This window comes from Armigeres subalbatus, chromosome 2, assembly GCF_024139115.2.
Source record: "Armigeres subalbatus isolate Guangzhou_Male chromosome 2, GZ_Asu_2, whole genome shotgun sequence".
NCBI classification, from domain to species: domain Eukaryota; kingdom Metazoa; phylum Arthropoda; class Insecta; order Diptera; family Culicidae; genus Armigeres; species Armigeres subalbatus.
In genome coordinates, this window is record NC_085140.1 from 402656548 (window position 1) to 402680274 (window position 23727).

At 36.5% G+C, this 23727-nt stretch overlaps 1 protein-coding gene across 21 annotated transcripts in view; it reads right to left on the bottom strand.

The window, feature by feature from the left end:
- Positions 1–23727, bottom strand: part of LOC134213320 (electroneutral sodium bicarbonate exchanger 1) — a 171861-nt gene that overhangs the window by 23498 nt on the left and 124636 nt on the right. For 8 of the 21 annotated variants that reach the window (XR_009979435.1, XM_062692286.1, XM_062692283.1 and 5 more), the window contains 2 exons: positions 21558–21770; positions 5714–5872 (listed from right to left, as the gene is read on the bottom strand). The exons of 3 other annotated variants lie outside the window; for them this stretch is intronic. Coding sequence is in view for 17 of the 18 variants with exons in the window: in XM_062692286.1 (XP_062548270.1) it covers positions 5714–5872; positions 21558–21770 (372 nt within the window). In the remaining variant the exon portion in view is untranslated. Of the gene's footprint in view, positions 1–5713; positions 5873–21557; positions 21771–23467; positions 23678–23727 lie in introns of all 21 variants that reach the window. 10 more of the 21 variants (XM_062692297.1, XM_062692290.1, XM_062692292.1 and 7 more) reach the window with 6 other exon arrangements.

Consider the following 23727-nt stretch of genomic DNA (forward strand, 5'->3'; position numbering starts at 1 on the left):
ATGAGCGCGCATGATCCGTTTCGATCTGAATGAGCTAGAAATTCCATTTTCTGTCGGTCCTCGAATGCGGTCCACGGTTAAAACATGCATGCTAATGCTTCAATGGATACGTATCGCGTTAGATTGTATTCATCTTTTGTTGACACCAATCTCCTTAGATAAACCTATACATTAGATTCACTAGTGCAAATCACATCGCATTCTCTTGACCACTTTTTCTTTTTCACCAAAAGCCTAAGTTCCCTGGAGTATGTTAAGAATGGGATACGAGAAGCTTTAAGTACTTCATCAAAACAATCATACACAATCATCATGGCTTGGATCGCTTCTCATTGCGCTGGGAAATGGGTAAGGGGTCTCTATGGCAAAGATGGGTGCCATAGAAGGTGTTATTTACGATCGACATACACTCCCAGTCGTAAGTTTGGGGTTACCCTTCAAAACTTTCTGTACACTTATACCCAATTTGCGATCTTCACGGCTCATTCGAAAGATAATAAGCAGATTTTGAACTTGTGGTGTTTGGCAAAGCATATTAGTTGTGAAAAGTCTGCATTTTTTGTCCAAGTTTAACCTAATAATTTAAACTTAAATTTCTTAAAAATGACAAAATTTCAACGAATATTTTTTGAAACGTTTAACTATTTTCAAAATCGAAAACATAAACATAAAGTTGGTTTAAAATCCGGCGAATGACAAGCCGAGTTGAAAAAACAGCCCTTTTTAGATTGTTTGTCTTAAATTTCAAAAACAGGTAAAGGCGTAAAAAAATATGGGTTCTTTGGTAAAGCTTACCTTAAAGATGTAGAATCGATTGAGCGAATAAAAGATTTTGACGGGAAAGGTCAATTACTATCAACTTTTAAGACATTTTCAATCAATCACATTTACAGGTACATATTAATGATTTTTTAGTTTGTTTCAAAAGTTTTTTAATGGTGTCAGACCATTTGGTCGAATGAGAAGTGAGTAAAGAGAAGTAGGAAAAAAGAAGTGACAAGTGAAAATTGGAAAGATAAAAGTGAACTGAGACCTGAGATCTGAAAACAGAGAACTTATTTCTTCGTCCCTCCTTATTCTGGCTTTCTTCTTTCTTCCTTCTTCCTTCTTCTTTATTTTTTCTTCCTTTTTCGTTCTTCTTCCTCTTTTCCTCTTCTTTTTTTTTGTTTTCCTACTCGCTATCTCACTTCTACTACTATCTACTACTCGCTACTCGCTATCTCACTTCTTACTAATAACTCCATACCACTCATTTCTCATTTGTCACTTCTTTCTTCTCACATCCCACTACAACTACTCACTACTCGCTACTCATTTCTCACTCCTCACTTCACACACTTAATAAGGAAACGTATTTAAACTATTCGACCAAACTGCATTCGGCCAAATAGCGTTTGGCCAAATAACCCTTTCGGCCAAATTACCCTAAACCATATTTGATGTTTATTAATTCACCTGTCAGTCTGCAAATTTTTACAGAATTTCAAAAATTCTTTCTAGCTTCCAAAAATATGTCTGTTTTACCAGAAATCATAATATGCTTCCCCAAAATGTTCAACAGTTTAACAAAATACGAGAAAGTATTGAAAAACTTCCAAAGTACAAAAAGAATTGTTGGAGCCTTCATGGGCACTCAGTAGATTATAAGAAATAGAAGAAAAATATATTAAGCTCTTTTAGTGGAATATATTAAACCGTCTAAGACGAATTAAGTACTGTCCATTTAATTCCACCAGTTAATTTTCGTTATCTTTGCAGATACGTATTTCGACCGCAACTGTGTGGTCGTCTTCAGTGTCTTGTACTTGACTCGACTTAGTCGACTAAGTCGAGTCAAGTACAAGACACTGAAGACGACCACACAGTTGTGGTCGAAATACGTATCTGTAAAGATAACGAAAATTAACTGGTGGAATTAAATGGACAGTACTTAATTCGTCTAAGAAATAGAACTTTTCGTCAGGATCTCAGAAACTATTCTTGAGCTCCTTTGGAATCAGTAGATTTTTCGAAAAAGAAACAGTGCTCTCCATGCTTGAGCTCTGAATAACTATTTTTTTATTGTCTTTATTAAGGAGACTTTCATCCCTAGGCTGGCTCGTCTCCGAAACTTAGAATTATTCTTTTTGTCAGCTAATCTGTCTAATATTTGAATGATATAAAAATTACAATCAACAAACAGTGTTGTAGTGAAATCGATGTTCTGTCTTTACCACTTTGCTTCGACCGTTCCACCCAGGAATATCCATGCGTAGGACATGTCCTACGTGTCTTACCTACTCCCAGCGCCACTGTGAAGCACAATAAGTTTAACATTATTGCAAGGCTTGTGTACTGTGTACAAATATATTCAAAGTTGCTGATGTTAAACTGTCATCATTGTTCGCCAATCCCTTTTTCTGTTATACTGTTCACAAATTCAATTCATGTCGTTGAGCAAAAGCTTCAATATTGTGCCTCGTCCTAATTTAAGTACCCTAATTAAAATTGTATTTTCCAACCTCGACCAAATCGCGAGTCTTACAGTTCCCCAAAACTAACATTAAAGTTTAAGTATCAAAATAACAATGCTTAAAGTATTGGAAAATATGGTTTCGGTTCCATAACGCTCCTTGGCAAATAAACCTTCCGAATAAACGAACGTTTAAAAACTAAGTTGAATTTAATTGAACTAGAACCGTATAGGCTCATTTTGGTTTGATTTCCTTGACATTTTCTAAGAAGATGCATCTGCATGTGTACTTTTCTTGTGTAGAGGCATTGATTTGACCATTGTATTCATTTGGTTGGATTTAATAAGGGGGAGGGAGTGTGGATCAGGTGTAGTCAAAAACGAGTCATTCTTCCATTGATAATTAAGCAAAATTGCCCACAATGTTGATACAACTGTGCTCAATTATTGTTGTCTGATTGTTGTCTGGTTCCTAGGATACTGAAAACTTATGTTCAAGCTTTATGACATATCAAACTTTAGGATTAAACTTGGGATTAAAGAAAAAACAAGCTCAATATTTGACACTCTGTTTCACGTTCCACCAAAACGATTCCTACTGTTATAACCTTCCATACAATCCCAAAACCTCCCGTGGCACCTATGAGAGGTCGTAGAGTTCTCTGCAGCTTTCTTAAGTAGGAGTCCAACAAATCATCCTTCCCCTTCCTCAGCATTCGCAAGGACGTGGCCAGGACAGATCTCGACTATTGGAGAGTGCATTGCTTCCATCTAGGAGATATTGATTAGTCCCAAATCAATATCTGTGGTAACGGTGATGCTACTCTCATACAATAATCTTGGCTTGTACCACCTACGAATTTGTGCGAAATGATCAATGCTAATGCTAATGACCACATGAGAAAGTGGTTCTGGGAACCAGGTTTTGTCATGAAATTTTTATTGGAGACACATTTGTCAAATTCGGAAGATTTCCTGGAAACCTGGTTTTTCAGGGAGGTGAATATTTTTTTTATTGAATTCATTCGACTTTGTAGTCACTTTTGCAATGAAAACGAAATTTTTTACTTTGTCAGACGTTTCAATGGGCGGTTTTAAAGGGTTAGAAAACGTTCCTCTCTAACGCTTGAAAAAGATGGCTTAGTCCATTGAAACGTCAAGGTGATTGCGAAGTTCTTGGTTCTATATATTAAAAGTCGAGAGCATCCAGTAAAATTTTTATATATATTGACCCAACTGATGAACTTTTGATAGTTTTGGCAGAGCCTTAAATGAAGCAACTTTCATGAAGCAACTTCGGTCCGAATTTTGACAAACATCGCATGAATATTAAAAACATAGAATGACATAGTCAGACGACTACTCCGCACCAACTCATTCATTCGACTGTCACTGAGTGTGCTTACTATGTGCAGAAAAAAACATAATTAGCGTTGTTTATGTTGATGTTTACCGTTGAAAGTGCCTCGTTGATGAAAACCAGATTCAGTTTTATGTGATAAATTACTTTACTCATTTGAAGCGAGTTCAGATTTCAGATAATTTATCAATTTGTAAAATGTGCATAAATATTCAATGACTAATATTCAACCGAATATTGACAGTCCAGAGCCGACTACGAATGTGTCTGGAAGTGAGCTGACAAGTGAAGAAAGGCGGCAATCACCAAACATTTTCGATTATTTTACATTCTGAGTTTTGGACCCAATTGGAACTTTTGGGAATCGATTTTTCCTTACGTTTCAGAAAAGAAAATTCCGTTATTGACCGTAAAAAAACACCGCACCTGACCCAGAACACTATGATAATGCTTCTTCTTTTAAAATTTAATTGGAATCGTACAAGTAATCTGTCCGGACCGAAACAGGTTCACGCGATCTGATTTTGTTCTGTTTTGTGTGATCGCGATGTAACTTAATTGCGCGTGGGCGTTGATCATATTTCTGATTAGTACGCAGATGATTCGCGAAATCCGCGTTAGAGAAATTGCAAAGTGAGAAGGAATTATTTCGAAATTACCTTCCAAACTAACCAAACTTTTCCTTTCCAGTGGCGCTCACGGATATGCAGAGGACTCCTTGATCTCTTGTGGCAATGAGTATTGAATTAATTTTACTATCATTATTTTAAATTGACTGTGATCGGCATCGTTATTGATTTTGAATGAAAAACACCATCCAATTGGCCAGTTATGCATATCTGAGCCGTAGAGTGAACATTTAGCATCCTCGGTGAAATCGTTTTGAGGCACCTATTCTCACTGCACAAAATACTTTTAATGTCAGTAAATGTTCGTAAGTAAAATGGCCCCCATACAGACATTATTCGATTTTGGCAACACGTTCGAAACGTTTATGTTACCAAAATCAAATGTTGCATATCGAACTTTTGTTTTTTTTCATGATGCTTTTGTTCTTTTTGGCCTATCATACAGGAGATTCCAGGCGCTATTGAAGCTGTTACGTGGCCACCGGTTGCTTGGCAATGTGATGTCAAAAGCTGTCGTCCGTGACGGCGCTCACGGAGCGCATGGAGAAATTTTGCTATTTTTTAAAAAGAATTATTATACAATCATTAGGAAACATTATATTTATCACTCAAGAACAGTGGACCTTTAGAAACAATTCATCAATAATAACTATTAGAGGATCCACAGTAATTTCAAGAAAAATAACTTCAACCGCTGTTAAAAATCCAGACCCATATTTTTTACTCTTCACTTTTAGCAAAATTTTCAGTAAATCTATGGATAACAAATTCTGATTTCAGTTGATTTGAATACTACATTAGCTAATAAAGCTACAACTGATATTATTACCAGCAAACATTTAAATTCCAGGACCTCCAGTCCTCCGTATTCCTCCGGTACTGGAATTATATCTCACATATTTTATAATTTTTATAAATATGTATATAAAAACCATGGATCTTTGATTTTTTAGTTAAACTCTTCCAATTTTGAACATTACTGTTTAGAAAAAATCAAAATTGTTACATTAAAAACTATATTAAAAACATGGTACACTATGTCGCTAGACCTCTGGGTGTTTGAATAAAGTTCTGTTTTTTTTAACGATTTTGAATCTACCTACGTTTCCCGTTTTCCACACAAAATAAACAACCACCCAACTGCAACACGACGAAGCAAAAAATAAATAAAACTGCATATTCCCGGTGCATCGTGCAAACGTGAACGGTGGTTAAGGTGTGCCGTGTGTGTGTCAGTGTGCGCGCTTGTAAATAGTTGGAATTGTTTTTTACCGGTGGCTTTTCCAGGTACGGCCAAATGTTTTCCATTATTGTTACCGCCGGACCGGGTCGTTGGGAGGGTTGCGTTAATATTACTACTATTGCTGGCACTTTTCAAGACCGGCTGGGAGGCGGAATGTAAGCTATGCTGATGCTGGTGATGATCGTCAACTGCAAGAACAGATGGTGGGATATACAGATGTAAGGGATGGAAAGCTGTTAGAGAAGCGATATACAGTTGGGCTGCGCATGGGAATGCAAAACTTTCAGAGTGAAAGAATCCGGTAAGAATCGGTCGAATATTATATTGTAGAATGTTCGAAAGGTTAGTTATTCGTATTTCCAAAAAAAATGAATCTACTGTATAAGTTTTTAGTGTTCTACATATGTAACAAATGCAAAAAATGATTTTGAATAAATAGATGAGTGAGATCGTTCAATGTTATATTTGTACCAGAAATATACGTTCGAGTATCATAATAGAACTACGTTCAGTATACGGAATCATTACATCTAGACCAACATTTGAAAAGGGCGTAGCAACCTAAATTTATTCCTTCTGATTATTCGTCCACATATATAGCTGTATATGTGGACGAAGAATCAAAAGAAATAAATTTTGGCTGTTACGCCCTTTTCAAATGCTTGTCGAGACATGTTCCTGAATTATTGATAGAAGAAATGGCAACAAGAAACATCTAAATATGTTACAGTCCCGTAGTATTTAGATGAGCGTAGAAAATAAATAAAATGATTGATTAATGATTAAGTGAAGTAATGGATTAGTGCCTTTTTGAGTAACATGTAATGTAAATTACAATTTTTACATTTTGATGCAATAAAAAAAATCACATATTTTTAGTGACGTAAATCTAAAGAAGTTGTCGAACAAAATTAATGTTTACATTTACAGCAACTCTTTTAAAAAGAAAATCAAGTGTATGTTGCAAATTGATAAAGGAGAACTTGAGTTTTTGAAAAAAACTCGCGATTTTTGATGTGCGATTCGATACATTAAAATTCGCTGCTTTAATATATCTGACACATTGCTTACCCACAGTACAACTTATCTTCCGTCGGCAGTAAAACATATTATCTTTTTTTACTGTAATGGTCTTTTCGAACAGCTTTGCAAGGAACTTTTGTTCTACATCACGATATTTCCTAGAGTTGATGGCCCCTTGAATATCGACTCATGGAGGGTGGACTGTAGTGAGTGTATCCTAACGGGTGGCAACTAAAAAAGTGGAATGAAAAGAATGACTCGGGAAAAAACTCCAAAGAAGTTCAGTTCAATCTGATATATGTTATACAGAGAGTTGTCCTTAGTCTTCAAATTTGGACTAATGAATATAAGCATATGGTCCGTGGTTCGCCGTGTGGGGCAGCTTAGTCTTGCTGGTATGACATGAGTTGGTATTGAGTATTGTTGAGGTATAAGTTGAGCAATCTTTCCCCATCCTGTATTACTGTCTACGATTACATAGGGGTCATATACTAATTACGTAAGCACTTATGGGAGAGGAGGGGGGGGGGGATTTGACATTTTCTTATGCTCCATATAAATAAGAAATAATTTGTATGGGAAAAATCTTACATGGGGGGAGGGGAAGTTGAAAAACCCAGAAAAATTGCTTACGTAATTAGTGTACGGCCGCATATCAGTCCCATTTGCATAGGAGAAATGTGGAATACATGCGTTTTTGAGCAGCATATCAATGAAAGTTAAATCTCCGTTGCAAGTTACATACGGCAGTGGAAGTTGGCCTTTCCCCTGTGTAATAAAAGAAAATGTCTGCAACATTTATATTTGTCAAACAACTTCCGCCGCAGATACTTGACTCATCGCAACAGTTGGTATGTACCAGATCCGAAGTCAGCCGGGCATACCAGCAGTAAAAGTTTTTCTCTAGCGCCATAAAGCTGTACCACTATGGGGTATCAGGTGGACAATAATCAGAGAATAGGTTTTCTTGCCAAAATGTTTTCCTTAGAAATTAATTTTTCAAAGCTCCCATAATTTCAAGTCTATGAGTTGTTAACGAGGTATTGATTGTCAAAAAGGACAAGAAAGGAGAAGAATACAAAAATATAGTCTCACTTTAAGCCACTGGCAAAGCTATAGTTCTGGTAATGATGAGACACTACTAATTTTGGCGAAATTTCTATATTGATTTGGCGACAACAGCAGTAAGAACAATGGGGTTAGTTTAATCAGATAAAACGTTTTCAGGCATTTTCAATGAAATTTTAATTGTATCGTCATGAAATTGTTTGGCAGTTTTTCAGGTATTAAAACAGAAAAAATCGAAATATTCTCTACGAATTCTTTCATAACTTCTCCTTATCCTTCGTGGTCTAGTGACTACCGCTTTGCCTTATAAGCAGGAGGTCGTGGATTCGTTTCTATTAAAAAATGTGGCATGGACTGCATCACTTGTTTTGGTGAATCCTCGATCTATGCTCCAGTTTATCTACCCTACCCAACTGTACAGTCAGTCTAAGATAAGCTAAGAAAAATCCTGCAATTCCTTCAGAAATTCTTTTAGTGATTTCTTTGGAATTTCCTTTAGAAACACTTTTAAGAATTTCCTCGGAAATGTCTTTTGAAATTCATTTGGAAGCTCCTTTAGAAATTCTTTCGGAAATGCCTCCGGAAAAATCTTTGGGAGTTCCTTCAGAAATTCTTTTGAAAAAACTTCGAAAATTTATTTAGAAATTTATCCGTAGATTTGTTTAACAATTCCTTCGGAAATTTCGTTGCATTTTTTTAGGAATTCATCCGGAAATATCTTTACGAAACTATAGAAAACTTCTTAAGGAATTGTTGCGGAAATACCTTTAGGAATTCCTTCACAAATTTATTTAGTAATTTCTTCTGAAATGCTTGTAGAAATTCTTTCAGCGCTTTTACAAAAATTGTTTCAGCGCTTTTACGAAACTTCTTTGAGGTATTTCTTCTGAAATACCTTCCTAAACAGCTTCGGAAATTTCTTCGGGAATTGCTTCAGAATGTCTTTTGAAATTCTTTCAAAAATTTCTTAGGTCCTTGTGGAATTCCTTCGGAAATTCCTTCAGAATTCCCAAGAGGTCATTCTCATTCTCAGGTCATTCTCAATGGGTTCATTTTCAAGTTTGTTCAGGTGAGGGGGTTAAACGCAGAGGGGTGTAAGTGACAAAAACTTACTTTTGAGAAAAAACGGGGGCAAAGTTTCTTTAATTTCTATATAGAATTGGAAATGGACGAAAAACTAGTTTTTTCATTGGAATAACATTCTTTCTTCCCTACCACAATTCGTTAACCGAAATGAATCTCTGCTACAAAACTTAACTCCCAAATTCTTTATACCGCATCAATTCGTGGCAAGTGCAGAGACATTCTCGGCGTGCAGTGGGCGAGCCTTTTCCTCACATTGATTACACTCTGACGCGCTTTATTGTAAAGCACAAAAAATGCATTCTGACGCGGCAGGCGCCAGTGTGGCCTATCCTGAACACTTGCACATTGAAGATTGTTAGTTCAAAATTTTAATAGAAAAATTACAAAGAGAAACGGGGATCTTTTTCTCTCTGGGCTAGACAGAGGAAGGCTTAGGATTGCTTCGCATATTTTGGAACTGTTATTGGCTTTTCTATACGAAGAATTCGAAATGATTCTAGAAGTGCTGTAAAACCGCGAATCCGCCCAATTCGTCAAGAACAAAATGTTAAAAAAATTAATCCTCTAACGTCCAATACCAAGATTTATAGAAAATATTGACAATTGAGTATTCCTTTTATCCTCCTTATTTTCGTTCGTATATAGAGTGAAATATTTGTAGTTTTTTTCTCACAACTAAGCTTATTCAATAGGACGTTATTGTGGTGAATAATACACTCTTAAATATATCGCCAACTTCTAACACGTGAAATAAAAAAGAAACCCCAAAAATTAAAAAATTTTCAATTTTACTGTTAATATGCTGAAAAATAAGAACAGAAACGAGTTTTTTTTAATAAAAAACTAGAAAAGCAAAATTTTCAAAATGTGAAATGTGAAATTGATGGATGTGCAGAAAAAAAATTTAATTGTCCTAAATGTAAGAAAATTATTTTGAGCTATTAGTGGAATGTCTTTACTTGTTATAAGACGAGTTTGTACAATTCCATTTAATTCCACCACTTGATTGTACCTTTGACAGATACGTATTTTGACCTCGACAGTAAGGCCGTCTTCAGTGTCTTGTACTTGACTCGACTAGGGTGTTAGGGGTGTTCAGATTGATTTTAGAAAGTAAAATAGTGATTTTGAGCGAAAACAAAAATGTGGGTATTAGTGGGCGAATATTAGCACCTCTTGCACGCTTATCATCCTTTCCATGCAATGAAAACATTATTGTCGGCTAGGAACCGCATCTGGCAAACCGATATCGGTTTAGAGAACTTTTTGGAATAGGAAACACGTATCCTCGTATTATTCCAATTCAATATTAATGATTCGCGAGCCTTCACGAATTTTTTTCGTTATTTTTATTCTTTTATTTTGTGAGTATTTCGATTGCATACTTTTCGTTCCGTGATGTAGACTCATAGATTTTCATCACTGATTATGGTATGTAGTTGATTGTAGAAGATGGAGAAAATTTACAACGTGGATCGGCACTTCGAAGACGAAGTACTTGATAGAAATAGACACTAAACAAAACAATATTACCACCCACCATGCAACAGAGAAATTCAGAGAAGCATCATGTCAGGGTATCGTGCTTAATTTCGCTCCAAAAGGCTTTTCGATTGAATAGAGTTCGCCTTTGTACTAAATTTATCTAAAAAACTGCCATTAGACTAGTAGTTTTACATCAACATGACAATTGGACAAATGAAATGAAAGTGCTGCAAACAATTAATTCAGTGTGGTACATTCCGCGCAATTCTGATGACTGGGGTGGGCCGGGCACGTAGCTTGGATGTTGGATAATAACAACCTAGTGATAGTGGTTAAGGGAACGGTTACAAGAAGGCGAAATGCGAGCAAGGTATGTTGATCAGGTGGTCGAGCCGATCAGCTTCTATGTAGGGGAGACCGGGGCTGGTTGGCCGAAGGGGAAAGTTAACAGAGTGGCTTTTGTGAAAAGGGCTTATTGGCGCAGTGACGACACTTATAGTGATTTTGGATGGGTATCAGGTCGCCCATGTACGGACGTAATTACAGGTGTTTTTATGTTTTATACACAGGGGCACGTTTGTAGCTTTTTCGGCGCTAGTGAGTAAATTTATGCTAAAATAAACAAGAATCAACATTCTTGGAGGAAATAAGATAGCGAGAGTTGTAAAAAGTTCACGAAAAATGTTGAACAGACGGAAAAGTAATATATTGAAATTTATTTATGTAGGTATCTACATAGTGACGAACTTAAGTTAATTAAAAAAATCACTACCTATAAGGCCGACACAAATATTAAATTTATTTTATGTTCAACAGGTCTCGGAAATTACGAGGGGGGATAAAAAAAATAACAAGGAAACAAAAAAGTCCAAAATGAAATTATTTCATGGAAAATTTAAAATTTTAATGGAAAATGATAGCAAAGAATATGAATATAATATATATCCAGTAGTGAATATAGCCCAAACTTTTAATTTAAAAAAATACTGGAACTTATTTCTGTAGAATATTTTGTTTTTTTCTTTTTGGAAAAGTGCTGGTTTTGCTGATGGACTCTAAACTGTTGAATCAATAACAACAAACTGTTTAAAGTACTGCCAGCATTATAAGCTTGGCAGTCAGAAGTACTTTTGAAATCACAGACGTGTTGTCTGAACTTGTTTTATGAAGTTCTTGCATTGGTTCGGAATTGCAGACTTTCCGGACTATACGGAATACATGTGAAGTAGAAGTAGGTCTCTTACGTGGTGTGTGACTGGCCTACGTCCATTCACATTGTGGAGATGCTGTTGATATCAGATTTAGATGGACTTTGACATCGGTTGATGAATACTCACAAATCTATGTGATCTCTGCTACTACGCACCAAGTCTCACTGGCGTAGAACATCACAGGTTTCACGTTAGAGTTGCGTATTCGGGGTTTAATGCATTGCCTGAACCGATTGGACCTCCTTGTTGGTTGTTGATTTTGTTTCGCCGCCTGTTGTAGGCTAGTTTTGGTTTTTGACCTTCTCCACTGTTTGCCCGGCTACCGCACAGTTGAAATTGTTTACATCCAACGATGATGCAAAGCGTGACAGAATGGCTCTGACTTGATCGTGCGCGGCGGAATCCTGCCTGCTGCCGTCGGAGAATTGTCAACCTTTCCCTATATCCGAATTAGGATAAGTCATCCAAACTTGAAGAAGTTGTTCTAAGTGGTCGAGCCAACGTTTCAGCTGATCAGTTGGATCGGTGAGCGACTGACATGTCGCGTCTCTGGCATCCACGGATTAGTCCTTGCTTTAATCATGCGTCGTGAAATATTTATCGTAGAGGAGGCTATAATCGCCGGTTGTTTCGGCTTTCCTCCCATCGTCGGCCGGGGAGTCCACCTGCGCCGTTTTCTCCCATCTGCTGCCAACAGCGTTTGACTTACTTCTCCAGAGCCGCTTTTAGTTGACAGGTCTAGTATTTGGCTCCTCTGGTAATGGATCAGCTGAAAATGGAGACGATGCCCGTAATAAACGCAGCGCTGAAATCGCATTTGATTATCATCTTCTAATTGGCGAGATCCGACAACGTATTGCTCGGATTCAGCGGCGGGAGGTACGGGCGACGAATCAAAATAGACCAACTAGAAGATCCAGTTGTCGTTCGTTGAAGAAGAGAAGTGGGCGACGAAGAATGCTTTTATCGCAACCGGCGACAACAACTTGAGTGTGCTGTGCACTCAGCGAAAAGAACGGATTACAGAGATGTAACCCGACGGAAGATTGAGGAGCGTAGAGAAGCAAAGATTGAGGAACAGAAAGAATCAGATGAGTAAAGTCAACGGTATGTGTCTCTGTAAGTGGGAGTCGGGTGCTGCTGCAGACAGGACAGGACAGAAAGGCTTAAACAACCGGAGATTATCAATTACTCACTGACTTGGACAGCTGAAATGTTGGTTCGAGCACTTCGAATAGTTTCTTCAAGTCTCAGCCAGTGTTCTTCAAAAAGCAGCCATCCGAAGCATGAAATCTAAAGGGTCCCCCAAGGTCGATCGGCTGTCGGTGGAGGTGTTCAGGGCTGACCCTATGCTGTCTGTGCGAATGTTGTAGCAACTATTACGCAATATTTTGACCCACTCCGCATCATTCTGGAGTAGGTCAACAAGTTGGAAGTGTTCCTTTATTTGCAATTTATTGACTACGGAAGGGACTTTTGTTGTCTGAGTCACGAAAATCTGTGTGGCACCCAGGGATGCAAGGGATTTTCAGATAGGGTCGGAGCTTTGTCTGACCCTATTCGGATAGTCGCTGATGTGAGGCAAGGTTGCATTTCTATTACTTCTCAGCGTAATCGGTGGGTGCGATTAATTGTGTACCATACCTTGAGCTGCTTTGACAGTTTTTTGTTGTGGAACATCTAGACGACTCTGATTTGGTTAATGATCACGAAAAGCTATATTAGTACAACGAGCTAACCGTATGCTTCTTTGCGGCGGGTCTCAACGCCAACATGCCCAAGTAACAATCTCAATGCTTCGAAGATTTATACTAGTTTTATAGAGGTTTTATTATGGCATGTAGAAATGCTTAAAGTTTTATTTTGGTTTTATTCAGTTGTCATTTAATTAGATCCGCAAGAGTACTTGAGAACTACGTTTTGAATTCCAATATAAAACCACAGCTCTTTAGGTTTTATAATGCTCCTGTGTTCCTCCTCAGAGCTAAAAAATGGAACTGACATAAAGCCAGCAGTTAAGTTATATGTTGGTTTTGATCAAGACTTATAAAAGCTGCCAAGCTTCGTAGAGTCCTGTATAAAACCCACATATAACCTTTACTCCTGAAGAAGACCTGCATAGGAATGCGAAGCTTGAAACTACTACTATGGATAGAAACTAAATTTTCAGCACAAATTGTTTGACCCACGGAAGTATGTTCATTTCGCTTTCAGTCGAAAATGAAAAAAAAAACATTAGCAGTTTTTTCTATGTCGTGAATTATGTAGGGGAGCTGTTCAGATCTCCATCTCACACACTGAAAATACATTCATTTTATCGCTTCGGAATTTCTTCGCTTCTTTTTGTCAACATGCGAACTCCTGCTTGAAAAAATTACAAATCAAATACCTTTCCATTGCTCTGCTTTCAATGGGATGAACATCGGAGCCATGAGTTGAAATCAAGGAGCAGTTCCCTTATATATTTAAGTCGTTGAAAAAACTGTTCAAACAGAATTTGCTCATGAGGGGTATGAAAATATGTATTTAATCCATACATGCTTTGCCAATTTAACACGAGTAAAACACTGTTATGGTACAAAATATACCATTTAACAATTGTCACTATATGCTTTTTAATTGAAATACTTATTTTTAAAAGTACTTGCATTCGATGCCGAGGGCAGAAAAAGTTTGTTTATGATTTTTTTTATATCTGTCTACATTGTCATGTTGTCATTATATATAAAACTACCAAGCTTTAGGTTTGACCAAGATAAAACTTGCTAGTCGTAACATGGTCTTGAAAAAGGCCAAGATAAAACCTCTAGGTGTTTGAAATGCCAAGATAGGGCCAGTTCAGGAGTGATGGTTATATAGAGGCATTTTTTATGCAATCAAAGTTTTATTCGAAAAAATGTCGCCGATATGAAAAAAAAAATGAATTTCATAATCGAAATATCATACAAATTTCTGTTTCACCTTTTAAACGGTAAAAATTGGACATTCTAATAAGTTTTAGGAACAATGCTTTGATTGTTTGATCAACCAAAGTGGTTATTCACTGAAATTATCTTTAAAGTAATTAACTAAGGCAATTAATTAAACTTGAAAAATTCTAAATTATAACAAATTAACGAAGCGCGTTGTTAAAATACTGATTATTTATCATGGTTTCACCATGAAAAATCCCTGGCATGCCTTCAAACATGCATAGAACACTCAAAGCCAGATATGAACTTTTATTGAACTGGCTGAAAATAATTCTTTTATTTTTGTGGTTGATATGTAATCCATGTATTGCAGGAAGAAAAGCATATTTTTTTCGAGTACCAACAATAAACAAATAATCAACCTGAGAGTTGACAACTGTTTCATTATCGGCTTATTTGTTGTTGTATCATAGTCATGAAGTGGTTGTATCATGGTTATATAGTGGTTCTCAAAACCACCAAGTCTAGAGGAGGTTTTATGTTGCATGTTTTATGTGAGACTTGAAGTATATTATAAAACCGTTGGTTCTGAACTGGAACGCATATTAGGTTTTAATGATTGCAATAAAACTGGGCCAACTGGCTGTAACATGGTTTTATAGAAATCTACAGGAGGTTGTGGAAACTGCGAGGGCTGCATGGAAGGTTTTGAGATTAGGTTTTGAAGAAAGCTATAAAACTCTGATACAACCTTAATTGTTACTTGGGTGACCAGGTGGCTGAGTGTCAACGGGAACAGCACCTCAAACTTTGCAGTAGCCGGACGTTTGGAGGATTTCAGTATTCTGAAAGTCTGATATCATCAGACGGCGAAATTAAGATCGACATGGAAGTACGAGTCAAAGAAGCTGGGGCTACCTTAATATTCGAGGCCTGATAGGATATAGAATATTTATGCCGATAGAGATATATGCTCGTATTTTCAATTACAATACTCTTGGTGACAAATTTATGGTCTATAAATGATATATTTCGTACCAAGATAAAAACCGTGTAGGTATAATGTTCAAAATTAAAAGAAAACTAAAATCGTGCAAAAAAAAATTTTTTTTCGCCCCTCAATATTTTTGGAAAGTTGAAGGGGGGGGGGGTGACATAAAATAAATTTAATATTTGTATCGGCCTAATAAAGTAAGTAAAAAAATATACAAAATATGTATTCCTTATTTACAAACAAACTTATCTTCTATCTATATAATAAAATGAAATGGTCTGTGTTCGTAAGCGTATAACTCGGTAACGGCTGGATGGTTTTATTCATTTCTTCAGCAACTATGTTCATTATCCCTTCCAACGGGCTTATATAATATTTTTCCAAGCGAAAATCACGAGTAAAGTAGTTTGAATCGTGAAACACTAAAATAAAGAATCGTATGGAAATTTCCCTTGTGCAGTGCACAACGCGCATTTTCGCCTACTATGCAGGACAACGTCTGCCGGGTCGACTAGTTAAGAATATTTATCAATCAACCTCAGCCCGGGGGTTGGTAGGCTGATTATTCCTGCCGCATTTGTTTGTTTTAGGGTAAAACGTCCTATCTTTGTGGTATGTCCTAATGTCCTAATGTCCTAAAATTCTTTTAATCAACCAATAGGACACCTTTTGTTTGACAAAATTCCGTTCAATATGCTGAAAAATGAACATTTTTGATTAAAAAAAATGCGTTCTCTGAGCCTATTATTGCTAAGGTCCTATTGTTGTGGTATCGTTCACCTCAGGGTTTGCAGAAATCGCTCTCGATAGATAACGAACAACGATAAAAGAGAGGCAAAAACTGTTCCGAATCATAACAAGCCATGATAACAAATTTATCAAACTTGTATACAAGTACAAGATTCTGGTAATCGGATTGGCAGCCCGCACAGCAAAATTGTGATTCTCGCGTTGTTTTCACTCCTTTCGTGTTGGTTACTGCACAGCTGTGTAGAGCAGGGATGCCAGGGGATATTTTCAAATGTCTTCACAGTCGAGTAAAAATGTCTTCAAATGTCTTCAATATCAAAATTATGATTATCAGTGAAAAAAATTCAAAATCCAATAGGTTTATAATTTCAATCATCTCCTTGTTTTATGTATCGTTTATTCTTAAATCTTCATTCGAATATTCTTTAAATCTTCATGAGTAAGGACGATCCTTTCCCCTTGGATTTTCTAATGAGTCTTTAAATATAATTCCAACGGATTTTTCTAACTGAATTTCTTTGTGGAATTCTTCTGAATTTATTTTTAAAGAATTACCTGTAGGGATTCGGAATATATATATATACCTGAAGAAGCTTCCACAAGATTTTCTGAAGAAATTTCTGGAGAAACTTCAGGATAAATTCCTGATGAATTTTTCGGAGACTTCCTAATGGAACTCCTTAAGGAATTTCTGGAGGAATTGCTGTTGGAACAACCAAAAGATTTTCTGAAGGAACTTCCAGATAAATTTCTAGAGGAACTTCCAGGTGAAATGCTAATGGAACATCTGGAGGAATTACAGGAGGAATTCCTGAGGGATTTTCTAAAGGATTTTCCTGAGCAATTACTGAAAGAGTTTGCAGTGAAGTTCTTGAAGAAATTTCTGAAGAAACTTCCGAAGGAACTTCTGGATAACTTTTTGGAGGAACTTCCTGAGGTATTGCTGCAGGAATTTCCGAAAGAATTCCTGGAGGAAATAACAGAGAAATTCCAGAGTATAATTCCAGAGGCATTATTGGAGAATCTTTCGGCAACATTCTTGAAGCATCATCAAGAGGAATTCTTGGAGAAACATCCGAAGGGATTCTTGGAGGAAATTCCGAACGAATGGCTGCAGGAGCTTCGAGAGGAATTCCTGGAAGAACTACTGGAAAAAGTCATGAAAAAAACAAACTAAGGAATTTCTGGAACGACTGGAAGACTTTCCGACGGAATTCTTGAAGGATCCTACGGAGAAATTTCTGGACGAACTTATGGAGGAGCTCCTAGATGTACTTCCAAAGGAAATTCGGGAGTAATTTTATTAAAAATCTCCGAGGGAATTGCTGGACGAATCCCTGAACTTTAAGGGAAATTTCAAAAAGAATTCCAGAGATGGATTTACTGGAGAAATTCATAGAGGGATTTCCAGTTAAAATACTGGAAGAGTGCCCAAAGATATTTCTTGAAAAAATACCAAAGGAATTCAAGGAAAAATTAAATAAGAAAGTGTAACGAGTTTATATTGAGTCTTTAATAAAAACTCTGGCGGATTTGTTTATGAAATTTTTCTATTTTTTTTTTTTTTCAAACGATTTTCCTGTACAAATTGAAAATAATTTAACGTGGCTGTTCTGAGAAATATCCATTAAAAACCAAAACAATTTCAATTTTTGTTGACATTCGTAAGAATTTTCTATGGAACTAAAGAAAATTTTCTGAGGAAATAGAAAATAATTTCCTGTGAAAATTTAGAACTTTCCGTAAAAATGTGGTACATGGAAAGTCCGAAGAGACATCCCTAAAATTTCAAATACAAATCCGGAGTACAATTCTTTGTGGAAGTTTAGATGATTTTCCCGTAAGAACTTAGAAATTTGTTTGTGGAAATAAATGAACCGTTTGTTTGAAAATCTGAATTCTGAATCCTCGTCCAAAAATACGTATTCTGGCAAAAAATATGAAAAAAAATTATTGTTCAGGAATGTATGAAAAAAATTTCTGTTTGAGAAACTACATATCTCCACGTAGTTTGAACAGCAATTGTGGAGTTCTGCTTACATTTAGTTGAGATCTGCCATAAAGTATTGATCTGTATCGAAGAAATCGAGAGATTCGGTGCCAATTTGTTCAAAAACAGTTTTTTGTTGTTTTCTCGAAATAGTGTAAAATGGACTTATGCAGTTTCTCAAACAAATGATTCAAATATGAATTTCCCGTTTAATTTCTGGGGGAACCCCTTTATTTGCCCGTACTGAAATTGTTCTAAATTTCCAAGATAATTTGGGAAAAAATTTCAATTTAAATTCTCTTGAATTTTCATGAAAAATTCCTCAGAATTTTCATGGTTAATACTCCCTTTTTTACACGAATTAATTTTTTAAAACAAAGTTTCACTGAAAATTATTTCTAAAATCCACGAAAAATTCATCGAGTTTTTCTAAATTTATTCTCATTCTCGACGGGTATTCTGGAAATACCGAAAAGATCAGATGAATTATGAAGAAATTTTTTAAAATTGGCTCTAGCCTTAAAAGTCATAATAGAATTCTGTTTTTTTTTCATTTGAAATAAATTCGATCGATCATTGCGTTCTGATACAATGATCGAAATACCTTTTAACCAGACACTCCGAAAACGCCATTTTACCAAGGAAAATTTAAACAAATGTTGCCATAGGGAATTTTTTAACCAGCACATAACTAAAAAATGTACGTTGGATGTCTAAAATGTGTTGCAATTAACAACCTTATCAACCGGCTAGTGTAAACATGTTTTTACGTTAGAAATTTTAAGTCCAAAACATTAGTCTATTATGTATAACTTTTGTAATATTTATATTATCTGCATTTAGAAGTCGCAAATTTATAAGTTTGTAATCAAATTATAATGGCTTATTGATTGTCTTCAAGTATCTTTAAATAAGAAGGTAGGTCTTCAAATATTTTGAAAAGTCTTCAAAATGTCTTCATGAAATAAATGTCTTCACAGAGATTCAAATGTCTTCAAATTGAAGACATGTCTTCAAATCTGGCATCCCTGGTGTAGAGCAAGTTGAAATGCATCATTAGAGCTAGTGTTCCCCGGATATGGAGCTTTCTAAAAGACATTTATCATGGGGTATAGCATCCCGAATCAGTTCTCTATCATGACAGCTTGCGAAAAAAGTCTCTCACGGTATGCTACATATCATATATGTATACAGAGATGATAAGTGAAAGACTTGTTCTTTCTCTTTAGGATTCAATCCCTGGTTCTCCTTAAGAAATACAGGCAATATCACAACAGTAGGACTGCCCTTCAAAAAATATCGCAACAATAGGCAACTGCGTCTTATTACTGCGGTAGTTTTTCAATAGGGTCTAACTTGACCACAATTTGCGATGAATGCAACTTATTGCGAGAAAATCGAATAATGCTAAGCACAAAAAAGTTTGTTTCACATTTTTTGTACACACACACACATACAGACATCACCTCAATTCGTCGAGCTGAGTCGATTGGTATATAACACTATGGATCTCGGAGCCTTATTAGAATCAATTTTGTTTTGACGCGGTGCTTAATCCCTCCATAATAGGTCGTTTTACTTTATATAACTTTTTTCCTGATTCTTCATCGATGAAAAGAATCATAAATGTGCATAAAGTCATGTATATTTATGACAGCGGAAACCGTTTTTCGAAAAGCCTAACCAGATGATCCGAAAGCAAAGCTCGGCCTACCAACTCCGGTCTCCCCCACTGCACAAACCACTCTGGCTCTAGCCTCGTTCATATTTTAGAAATTTTAACAAATGGAGAAAAAACTGTATTGTGATGAACTGGCTATAAAAACCAAATTCAATTAATAGTAAAAAAATGCCCGCCTTTTTATTTTGAAATACCCAGAGTGCCGGCAATGTTGTTCAGGGTTGATACATTGATAGTGGCATCGATGGTTTTAGAAGATAGAGTTTATTTGATTCTGGTAACACGCCCAAAATATTTATTTTGCATTAATTGAATTGTTTTTATTTTATAAATCAACGTACATCAATTTATACTGTTAAAATAAAAAATAAAATAAAAAATCATTTGATTTCGATGATTTAAAAAAAAAATCGAATCATGATGAAGATAAAGACACTACACGTTTAATACTTCCAGTGAGCATTTCGTTCTTTGAAGGAAGGATGCAACGTCCATTGGCTCAACCGAACACTTTTTTCTTACGAAAAGTTTTGCGACCGAGGTGGGAATCGAAACCATACTCCGCAGCACAATGTGATTGAATGTCTGTCGACACTAACCAAATGACCATGAAGTCCACATAAACGGCAAGGCACCAAAATTGAGCTGTTGAAATTTAATTATTTGTTTGACACGATCGAAAAACTCTTGGTTTGTGTGTGGGCTTCTCACCAGAAACTAAAAGTGTGTACACGACTTATAGTCAGCCTTCAAAGAAAGTGATTACAGCAATGTGGAGGATTACAAAACATTATAGTACATTATATACAAAACATTTATATAATTTTTTGTCAGGCACATCTAACAGTTGAGCAGCATTTAATTAATTTTAATGACCTAAAAAGATTTTCGTATGGGTATTTTGTAATATCACTTTGGTTGTAAATGTATGATCTATATTGTTGATTTCAGCTCTCTACATATGATGTTTCCTAATTGGGTCTTTTTGATTAAATTAGAAGTAATTTCACCCAATGATGCTCCAACCATTACTGTACAGTGTACACGCTAATGTTATTTGAACCAAGCATTTTCTGGTTGGGCATAATAGGATGTACCACCCTACATGAAATTGTAGAAGTATCCATGCTGAGTGGATGCTTTCAGCCCACAGCTGGAGCTATGTTGCTTCATGTGACAGTGATCTAGTTTCCTCGGTTTTATTTTATCTCCTCTGACATTTAATTCTCCGAAAAGATTGAATGTGATGTACATGAATCAATGTTATCATGCATTTGGTGGGTTTTTAGGCGAGAGGTCATATACGATGAGCAAATGAAATAGAGAGATGAATTATTTCATGATGTTGTATGATTTTGGATGCATGAATTTCATCAAACGAAAATGATCTTTAGCTATGAAAGTACGCGTTAAATAATTGTTATATTATTGTAAACATCGATTGGTGCGATAACCATCGGACAAAACAGACACAGTAGAAAAACACCAGACGATTATAAATATAGCAACTAGTGCAGGAATAACATTCAATCGAAACCACGAGTGTGGTCGCAGAGATATGAATTGTTTATTAAAATCCGAACAGAGCAAAGTGAGAACAAATCGAAAGGTACATTGACATAGAGAGTAGAGAGATGTTTATTTATAAATGAACATATATCGGGGGTGGTAACCTCTTGATGATAACGGAATGACTGTGGCCGTTGTCGCCGAAGGTGCCATCGACGTGGACAGAGGAAACGATGCTGTTGCCGCCGGCGTTGAACTGGATGCACCGGCATGGTACCATGTGGTGACTCCAAGGCCCGAACCGGAGACAGCTGAAGTGGAACCGCAAGCGGGCGCCAAACTAGTGCCACCATGGGACGGCGTTGGTGATATGTCACCTATAACAACAGGTGGAAAAGAAACACACAGAGAGAAAGGATGGGCGGTGTCCGAGGGGAATTGGCTTTTATTATGAACTTGTATATGTAGATGGGAATAAATTAGAAGCAACCTGCTGTCGTACAGGATTATTTTATTTATAGGTCGAGATTTATATGGCTGGAGTCATTTCCGGGTAAAGTGGCACATATTGAATCGATTGGAACTGGCTGTAGCCATTAAGGTGATAGTTTATAAAATATGTGACTTGTTGATTATGTTCATGTGTTTTATAACTTTGTTCGATTCGAGATAAATCAGGCTCTTGCTGGAGCGCTCTTAGTAAGAGGAGAGTTCAATTCTTCACTTCCGAATAGGATTGCAAGTGACGTGCATATTTCCTTTGCATTTAATAACTCGGTTCGTAAGAACGTAAGTTCTCATTGTGATCGAATAACTAAAGTTCCGCAGTGATAAATGGTGAACATTGAAGTTGAGGGTTTACAAAATGACAAAAAGGTACTTTTTATATGTTATGTGCAAATGGTACAAATCTTCCCAAGCTTAAATTTAATGATGTTTACTTATATAAAATACCATTTTACTAGTGTTATAAGTTGCTGAAGCATTGACCCGTAGTCACCTCCGACGACAGTATAAATTTTAAGAAATTTTAAATCAGTAAGAATAAATTTTGGCTGTTACGCTCTTTTCAAATGTTGGTCTAGCTTTCATTCATTTTTTTTCTTGAAATGGTAGGCTTCCTTCCTAAGGAAGCGTCAGTCTGCTAAACAGTAGTAAATGTAAAGAAATGCCTTAAGAATATCACCACGTAGACTATTAAGATATAAAGCTTAGTCATATGTACGCATTTATATAGAAGTGAACTTCTAGGCGCCTCCATGATTAAAAAGTCGAATCGAATCGACACCGGAGCTAGTATCACATTGAATAGCTACTGAATACATAATGCAAAAAAATCGAAAAATAGATTGTGTTTCGATTCTGACTGGTTCTCGTGGAGAAGAGCACCAATTCAATTTGACGCGAACTTAAAGGCTCCTCACAGAGTTGGTTATGTATGTGGGTGCAGTCCTATCGAATTACGTTTTCAGGTGGGAGGTCTCTATTTTTCACATGGTGGCGTAATTTCTCATTTTTGCTCATCGGAAATGATTAATGACGGGTTGATATTACACTGTCAAGCCCAATGTCCGTAAAGTGAGGATGATGTTCAACACGAAGATATAATCAAATATGAAGTAATTTTTATTTTATGGATACCTGGCAGACAAAAATCCGAAGCGTTGAAGTTTGCGCAAAAGCTAATTACTACTAATGTACAAATTGTTGAAACATTCACCGGTGTTCAGTTAGCTGGTGCGGAATTAAGATTATAGGAATTGGATCTTACATTTGTTACGTTCCCGAAATGAGTCGCATCCCTTGGTGCAAGCACTATTTTATAACTAAATTTGCAGTTATTGCATATACAATTCTAATTCTATTGGCACTCCTCCACCAGTGTTGAAGCGAAAAGCGTTTTTTGAAGATGGTGCTAGCTCTTGTGACGTGGGGTTAGCATTACTGAGAGAGGTCGGAAACAGAACAGGAAAAATCGGTGAAATCACACATTCCGAGGTGCTTCTCGTGTGTCCCGCAGTTGAGAAAGAAGAAATAGTATTGTGAGACGACCCCTCGTCATTCGTATAGATACCTGTTGGCAGTGCTAGATAGTGACCCCGCTGATCTTTGGAAGATCCACCGAGAAGTGCGGTTTGCGGTGACGGTGCTGCTTCACAGATGTCATCGTGCATCCCCGGTGCCGAAGAGACGACGTGCATTGGGTATGAATTGGCGGTGGATGATCGACGCATATCTGAACAAATTGGTGAAAATTTGAATTTTCCATTTTCGATGTCATACACTGTGAGATTGATTGGAACGATTGATTTATTGCTATTTCGCTTTTGACCA